This window comes from Diadema setosum, chromosome 17 (assembly GCF_964275005.1).
Source record: "Diadema setosum chromosome 17, eeDiaSeto1, whole genome shotgun sequence".
Classification (NCBI taxonomy): Eukaryota; Metazoa; Echinodermata; class Echinoidea; order Diadematoida; family Diadematidae; genus Diadema; species Diadema setosum.
Window position 1 is genome coordinate 8008544 of NC_092701.1, and position 9443 is coordinate 8017986.

Sequence of the window (9443 nt, forward strand, 5' to 3'; positions counted from 1 at the left end):
ATATTTACGGTGCATTCTGAACAATGTCTCCATAAAAACCTAAGATGGTTTGAAATAGCATTACAATTTTCAAATTTATATAAAAACCATATGAAGGGTTTGTTTGCAAAAACCGATAAGTCCATTTTTGAAGATTTTGAAGTACGATCTCTGTCATAAATACAAAATAATATCTTTTAAATGATATATTGGTCACGTCATATAAAGGTATATTTTTTAAGTTATGGTCAAAAGAAGCAAAAATTTTCTTATTATTCTCTTTATTTTTCTTGACCTTTAATCGCAAATATCTCCATTTGGCAAATATGGACTTATCGGTTTTTGCAAACAAACTCTTCATATAGACATACCATAAAACAAAACAGACAAAATTATGTCAAAATCGAATTGATACATTTACTCTGGCGAAACACACTATGTCAGCTTTGATAGCCTGCAATTTTGATTTTTTTTTTGAGTGATTGATCCAAATTTTGTTAGAAACTTTCTAAAGCCAGGTTGTTTCAAGCTTCTACCTCTATTTGAAAGATATTTTTGCTTCATCTCATCTGCTTCAGAGCAATCCACTTTGAAATAATAGCGATCAGCGTCACCTAAGCTACCACTTGGTATGAAAAGTTAGTTTGCAGGCACAAACCCTTGTTTGTCAAAGCAAGAGTCTGTGTTTGCTAAGACTACTACACGAACCACTGGCACTGCTACACGCGCCAGTGCCAGTGGTGCGTGTAGTAGTCTTGACGTGCGCAGACTTTTTTTATGACCAGCAATGTCTTGTCACAACTAAAGTGCCCATTTTTACAACGTGAGTTTTCAAGTTTGAGACATTATTACTCCTGAACAAAAAGCGGTACTGACCCCTAATTTTCTCCAAATATTAATTATATGTCAAACAAAATTCCTTATCGTTTCAAGATAATCCTTCTGTCATTCTCTGATTTATGCTAAATCAAGCATTTTCATGATTTTCCTTTTTTCAGAAAAATATTAAAAAAAATTGTTTTTTCCTTAAAATCTCAATCCAGCTATCACAATAACCAATAAAAATGGTATCAACTTGTAGAAAATTTTATTCTCTTTCATATGACATCACATTTGTTGAAATCTGATGTTTCTGTCGAATTCTATCTTTCAAATAACAAATTTCACAGTAAATATGGCGGCCATTTTGGACGCCATCTTGGATTTGGAGGTTTTCGCAACAAATTTTTCGAGGTAGACCAGTGGAATGTTGTTTGTTACAATAAAATCTTGAAAATAAGCATGGTCTACTTAATTTGTAGAGAGAGTGCAACTCACTCATTAAATAAGCGATTTTGGGGGTTTGGCCCTCCGGTTAAACAGTCACTAGAATCTATATACGATGATCCTGACATAATCGAAAGACCTATAATACAGAGTAAATCACCATGCAGCCTTTAATGAACCGAAATATAGCAATCCAATTAATTGCAGGTATAAGCAAGTAAAAAAAAAATGTCAGGGGAAAAATAATGGGTGAAAATGCCGCATGTAATAATTGGCAGAGGAAAATGTCAAGGGATAACATTTGTTACGGTTAAGAAAGCACGTTTTGTTGTTAAATCATATGGCGTTTTCCATTCAGTACAGACGTACGCATAAAACGTTATAGTCTTCCTTTCAGGTGTTTTGGCACTCTATTGAATAAGTGTTCGCCTTCTTTGGTGTGTGTTCCTTTATTTTTCCCCCTTTATCAATTCGTGCGTCTATGGATAATAACCTACAGGTCTACAGGCGTGAGCCTTTGGCTGAAAGCGTGGGAAACAAGTACGCAACTTAGGAAAGAGAGAAATAATGAAAAAAAGATGTATCATAAGAACTAATGACTGAGTGATATCTTCCTTTTTAATCCAAGTAGAAGTTGTCAGGTTGAAAAAAAAAAAACTAATTCGTCGTATACAAGTAACAAAGACATACGATATTAAATGCAAGTAGTAGAGGAGAAAAACAGAGGACGAAGATAAGAAAAAGGAGTAAACTGAAATGGAGGAGAATTAGGAAAGTGTTTTCTTTCCGCATAGTTTTGCCGTCAAGGGTGTGGATGTCAATAAACATTAGTACTCTGATTAAGATCAGTCTCTTACCTGTGCAGGAACAGCACCCCAATATGTCATATTTAATCAGAAACGATTTTGGTCCAATGTATTCTGTTTTGTAGAAAAAAAAAAACACCGGGTAAACTTCATACGGTAACAATGACTCCTCAAGTGGTACTCGTGACTGGATGTGCGTCGGGTATTGGGCTCTGTGCTGCTCGACGTCTCGCACAAGACCCCGATCAACGCTACCTTGTCATCGCTACCATCATTGCCATGTCAGAAAAGGCCGAGTTAGTTGCCGCCGTTGGGGACGCTATTGATAAGACAATCTTCATCAAGGAGATGAACATGACCAAGGATGAAGACATCACACGAGTAGTTGATGACGTCATTAAAACTCACGGACGCATCGATATTCTCAGTGAGCACTTTCTTATTCTTGAGATGTAACTTTTGCCAAATTCCAAGTTTTTACCTTCATCTTTTTTTCAATACAATTTTCTTACGGATAGTTTTCCTGCTATTTGAAGCGACAAAACAGTCAGGTGTCTCTCTACTCATAGCACTAATTATGAGTTTTCTCTTTTATTCGAATAACATTTTTTTTTTCAAGAACCTCTTCTGTTTGATCCTTGAATGAGCAGCACAATAGAGAAGTTGGAAGTTGAAGTTTTACCCTTTCTCTTTCCTTTTGGTTCGCTTTGTGTAACAGATCTCAATAACTTAACCGGATCCTTCAATCTCTCTTTTAAACAGGATGAGCAATATCAAAGTTACTTTTCACTTTTTGTTTGTTTGTTTGTTAATTGTTTTTGAATATCTAAAGAGAGAAATGATGCCATGCAATTGAATCACTTCGGGGGTCATCCCATAAGTTTTTTCTAATCTATTTGTATGAGTAGCAAAGTGCGCTTAGAAACGTCAGTATGAAGCGCCATATAAATGCAATTATTATTATTATTATTATTATAAGACCGATACCCACGAGTCATAAAGCCCACGAGTTCGACATTGAAAATAGTGAAATGTAGGTCACGAGTCATACAGCCAATGAGTTCAACACTAGATAAGAACAGCCCATGAGTTCGACAGATACAACACGGGGCTTCATGTGTCGGTCTCCTGGGCCTTGTTAGCTTGGTGTCGAACTCATTGCTGTATGACTCGTGAGCTCTATGACTCGTGGGCTGTATGACTCATGGGTGTCGGTCTTGTGACATCATCTGACATGTACCTCTCACTTCGAGTATCCAAAGGTAAGGTAGACGCCATTTGAAGTAAAGCCGAAACTCATTGGCTATAGGCTTATGTGTTCAGTGAAAATTGAGAATGCTTTCCCACGACGTACCTCTCTTCACGGTGATGTATAGGTAGATTTGTCAAACTTTTTGATGTTTTCATTCTTCAGTCAATATAGCTGGAATTACTACCTTAGGTGTCCCAGAGCGCGTGTCACGTGCAAGGATAGAGAGCATCTTTAACGTGAACACTATCGGCACGATCCGACTCACCCTGGCCGTACTTCCCCACATGAAGCAGAAAAAGGCGGGAAGAATCATCAGTGTCACCAGCGTTGACGGAGTGATAGGTACGGTAATAGAGTTTTCTCTATGAATTATTGCCAGATTATTTCAGTCAGGTTCATGTCATCTCTTGACAAATTGGTATAAATCTAAAATACTTCCAGTTTATAATCATTTTAGGATATACTTTCCATTTTGCTCCTTCATCCTAACTTGATTTATACCTGTGAACTTTTTCCAGGGCCATATCTGATAGACCTTTTATAACCTCAAATGTATGACATTGTATACTTACGGCAAGATGGCTGTTAATAGTTACAGCGACGTTACCTCTATTACTGGTGTATACACGTAAACAGAGAGGTATAGATGCAGTTGCGTTGTTTTTCTTTTGGATACCCACATTGCAATATTGCTCTGTACCAGTCAATGTTATACAACGCTCAGTTTACTTTCTATGGTCCCAGATTCTAATGAATTTCATTTACCACTGTCTAGGACGATTTTTACAAAATCTATATTCTCATTTGCCGGACCTAAATTCTGGAATTCCCGTGATAGCAACATAAAAGAAGCTCTAAGATTCAATACCTTTACTTTTAGATTAAAGATATTTTTATTAATTCGTATATCACTGGGGACTTGCATTTTGAATGCCGCTAATATGTCTCTTTGCTATAACGTTTTTAATTTTTTTTAATTTATTTCATAATCGTTATAACATACTATTCACATAATTCATATGTAGGTGAGACTATAGTCTCATGTGCTTTGGCACCGACCCTTGAAATCTTCCTCCTTTCCCTGTCCTCTTTCTGACCTTTGACCTCCTGTCTATTCTTTCCACGCGTATGTTTAAGAGAGCTGCTTCGTTTCTTTATGTGTGTAGTTTCTGTACGTATTTGTTTTTGTTCTGTTTCCCAAGTAGTAAGTCTTATCGTTTTGTTTGATTATTACTACAATTTACTACTCACGAGAACTGCATTCTACAAGCAAGGCTTTTGAGCAGTCCCCTCCATTTCCGACTTTTTCTTTATTACGATTCAGTTACAGTTTGCCAATGCATTCCTTTATCTAATAGTATGTTTCATTTCATTGGAAACAAATGACGTGCCCTTAAATATCATTTGAAATTTGCTGAAGTCACATTGTACCTTACTTTGTTTATGTGCAAATGTCATATTGCATACTTTCGTCGGAAATGAAATGAACGGCATTAAATAAATTTAGGATGTGAATGCGGTGACTGGAGAAAAATGTAATTAGCGACGTATACATAGAGTATTTCACGCGATGACCTTCGCGAATTCTGTCAATTCAGGTTATTTTGTTTTTATCACAATTTCTTTTGGGAATTACTATCCTGATATATACGCGTGTTTTTTTGTTTTTTGTTTTTTTTTTTTTGGTCTTTGTAGTTCATTCAAGAGCAACATATTGAAGAAATTCAACACCTACAAAATTTACACTTATGCAGTGCTTTTCCAATCTTATAAAGTGGATAAAGAAAACAACATGTATATATGTATATATATATGTATATATATATATATATATATATATATATATATATATGTATATATATACATATATATATTTGTGTGTGTGTGTGTGTGTGTGTGCATTTCATTAATACACTTATACCAGTATACCGTATATCAACTTGCAGGTAAACCTTACAGCGAGATCTACAGTGCCTCCAAGTGTGCCGTGGAAGGGTTCTTTGAATCGTTGCTCCCCGCTGTCAAGTCATTCAATATCAGGTGACAGTCAAGCGAAATTTGTCAGTACAACTCATTTATTCCACTCCAGTTGAGCGGACTACCAATCAGCGGACCAATCATTCAGTGAAATAAAGATCAGAACAACAGTTCCGATGGTGGCGTTTCGTTTCGCATTGATTCGTCTAATGACATTGAAAATACTTGAATGTTCACGTTATTTATTCTGTTTGTATGTGTTTTGTTCTTTCATTTAAAGGAAGAGAGAATACTGTATAGGAAACCATTATTAAAGACCGTTATCCACGACAAGCGAAATACTTATCATTAACGGTCTCCTCCAACTGCATGATATGTATTACGTACGTGTTATTTGCATAAATACATATATCTACTGAGCACCTTGTTGATATTCTAACGTGGAGTAATAAAATTACTAAGAAAAAACGAAACGAAACGAAATCGTAGGTTTTATAAGCAAATCGACTTTCTTACTGAAAACCGGTTAAGAAATGGCCGAGATTACCAATATTGTAAGTCATCATATTAAGTGATGGGTGTCCTCTCTTAGGCGCCAAGTTCATCTTAATTAGTATGTGGATTGAATGAATGCAGCCATATTAGTAGAACACATCAGTGAAAGTTTGAGAAAAATCAGATAATCCGTTCAAAAGAAATGCATTTTAAAGAAAACTCCACAATATTTCTTTTTGTTTTAAGTACAAATTTTCTCGACTTGTCAATAATATATGATTTAGGGTAATATTATTCCCTCTGACTTCTGAAAGAGGCTAGTCGAGTGCTCTTTTATTATGCAAGAAAAGTGCAGACATGTTCAATTCTATTTTGATCACCTTTACATCGTTCTACGCATCTGGCATCACACGCTGTAATAGGCTTCTCATCTAGCAACGGCGACAATGAAACTTGAAAAATTCATAACCTTTCAACTAGTTGTCAGGTTTTCCCCCGAACTTTCACTAATGTATTCTATGTATACCAACATTGATGCATTTCCTCAATCCTCATGTATACGAAGGTGAACTTGTTCTTTAATCTAGTTGCTGATCAGACGGTAAGCTACCTTTGTGCACCGGGTGGGTTCCAATGATTCTTATGTGATTGGTCAAGCGCTTGACGTTTTGAAGATTTGAATCAAGATTTGATATTTATGCCCACACCAACGTGTCAAGTATACCCATAAATATAGGTAAAAGATTCCTTCGAATGTTTTCTAAAAATCTGCAGTCTGTTAAGGTATCAATGAATTACTTTGTATTTTTCCATGTTCATAATAAATATTCTTAGAAAACAGGTCAATTTTAGCAATTCCAAGCAGTCTTCCGTAGAAGTTTTTACTACACAACAATGCGTTACTCCGCCTGACGTCAATAAAACATAGGCCGATATCTCCATGCTGGCCAGACTAATTGGGTTTATTCTCAGCCATGTGATCACGCTCTATTAAATTTCACTGAGAGAAGTTGGAAAATGAAGGTCACATGTTCACGGTGAACGCATGACGTCTAACTGACAACCAAATAATCTCTCATGCCATGAACTCTTAGCAGGTCTTCCGAATGACATGTTTTGGATAGTGGTGGTGAAGTGCGTGTTTGTATGTTTGTGTCAGTTGTCATATGTTTTATTGCATGTATTATGACAGCATACAGATTGTCAAAATGCATCTTATTGTTTATTTTTCTCTGTAGAGTTTCCATGATCGAGCCTAATCGAGTAAAGACAGGAATGGTGTTAGGGGCTTGGATGGAGTTCAAATCTCAACTCAGTGACAATACCATTGACGACATCGATCGACGTCAGCTACGTTGCCTTGTTGAATCATCGGGAAAGCATCCCGCCTATTCAGCAGACGACGTGGTCGACGTCTTGACGAAGAAGTGCATCGAGGTCGACGAACCGATTTTCAGACACCTGCTTGTTTCTCCAGATTACCAGGAGAAATTGGTCGAAGTCGCCAACGACCTGACTGGGGAAAAGAAAATCGCCTTACTATGCAAGGACATTGGGGCTTCGTAGGCTGTGTCTTTGATTCATGTGCAAGAGTTTTTAATTCATATACGCCTTTTTTGCTTCCAGTATATAAGATAAGAGGTCTACCCAGTACTTGATATTTACGTTCCTAAAATCTAATTCAGTATACGCTCTATGTCATTATCTTGACTACTACAATGGTAGTATTTGTTTGTCAGTCAGCTGATAGACAATTATTTCATGCGTGGAAACAATGTAATTTTTATGGTAATGAGAGATCTAGAGCAGCTAGGTACTTTACAATGATTTTTTTTATGTGTCTGAACGGTAAAATTTTTGAAAATAGATTGACAAAGGAATATGATGCTGAAGACCGCACCATGACATAAAGACAAATTTTATTTATAAGGAAAGCTGTTACCAGTTCAGTTAAGTTATTATTTTACTTTAACTCACTGTGCATGTGCCATATTCCACATTTTTTACGAACTTTACATTCTATTTGCTTTCGAGAAATATTTCATGCTTTTTCCCAATTTCAAATGACAATTATTTTCAATTGCACATTTTTGTTGATACAAATTAAAGGGAAAATACAATGTATACAACAACAATACTAGATATATACATATACATGTGATACTAATGTTCAAAATAATTGTGTTATTGGAAAAGAGAAGCCCGAATAGGTCTAACACAAGACTGTCAATTTGAGATAGAATTAAACAATTGTATAAGGAAATATGGATACAGTGTGATATGACGAACCTACTAAAAAGCAAAAGCTTGATGTAGGCTCCATAGTAATGCAGTGTAATATCAACCCTTAGTACAATGTGTCAATGACGAAAATTGACGAAACTTGAGAGAACAATGAATTTCGAGAATGTAATCCTTGGTAATAATTTGTACGGATGCACAACTTACAATATAATGTTCATAATTAAAGGTTCCCTGAAATACAAATGCATGTTGATTTGTGTTGATTTATGATACACTAAACATTACTTCTTGCCGTGAAACGAGTACCTAGAAACATTCCATATATTTTAAACTAATTTTTCTTCTATTTTTCTTCAGATTACTTGGATACGCCCACACACACACACACACACACAAAATCCTTCCAAACCAATACCAATATTCCTGTTGTGACCTCATCTGTCAATCACTACTAAAGTACTGATATGCTTGAAAAATACATTGGAATGCACCTTTCCCTCGACTCAGCATAACTTGCATGTTTCTGTGATAGGAATGTGACTAACAAAAGACATGGCGAGTATTTTAATCAAACATTCTGAATTACAGAGTAAATAAAGGCCTTTATAACAGTTTTACGACAAACTGTATTGGCAACCTCTGAGTTATACAGGAAAGCAGTTGTGAAAATTAATCTTTGATTTTACACGGACTAAGGAAATCACGCACACAAACATACGGAGCAACACACAGACACACACATGGAAAACCTGACAGTTCGCGGTTGGGGACCCCTTACAGCTAACACACACGAGCTGGAGAATGCTGGCGCACGACGATGATTTCTGAGTCGGTACGGAGGTGAAATAATGAGGAACTTGGCGATCAGTGATGCAGGTGGCCTTGTGATGATTCCCCGATGACGCTGACGAGGCGTGACATCGTTCAAAAATTATACTCTATACGGAAGAACAGACAATTTGTCCCATCATTATAATAATCATTTAGTATTAACTCCAAATCACATACAGCACACGCATGCACGGCAGGCATTCTGTCCATGTTACAATTTCCATATCACATCTGAATTACTGCTTTCATTTAAGACATTGCGTTATATTAACAACCTTCCATCATTTAACGCAATATATTATACTTTCTCATTCAAATACAAACATCATTCTTTGATACCTTCTTGGTTTCATAACATAGTTCACCATCTTCATAATCGTTAATACAAAATAAAGTGTGCTTACCGCCATAGATGAGTTTTCCACACTAAAATACAGGATGAGGACTCCTTGAATAAAAACTTGGCGTCGACTGAGGCCGATAGAAGACAAGAAATTGTGGCAAATATTGAAACGGAGTAACATATGGTGAAAATAATATAACGGCTGCTTAACTTGAACTCCAGACGACACGAATTCAATGACAACTTAATT

The 9443-nt window shown here is 36.2% G+C and overlaps 1 protein-coding gene across 1 annotated transcript; it reads left to right on the forward strand.

Moving 5' to 3' along the window:
* Positions 1-2192: 2192 nt before the first annotated feature.
* On the forward strand, positions 2193-7341 carry LOC140241143 (retinol dehydrogenase 8-like). Its single transcript, XM_072320903.1, has 4 exons — positions 2193-2478; positions 3466-3645; positions 5250-5343; positions 7014-7341. The coding sequence occupies exons 1-4, from the start codon at positions 2214-2216 to the stop codon at positions 7339-7341; spliced, it is 867 nt and encodes a 288-aa protein (XP_072177004.1). The 5' UTR covers positions 2193-2213.
* Positions 7342-9443: the final 2102 nt, after the last annotated feature.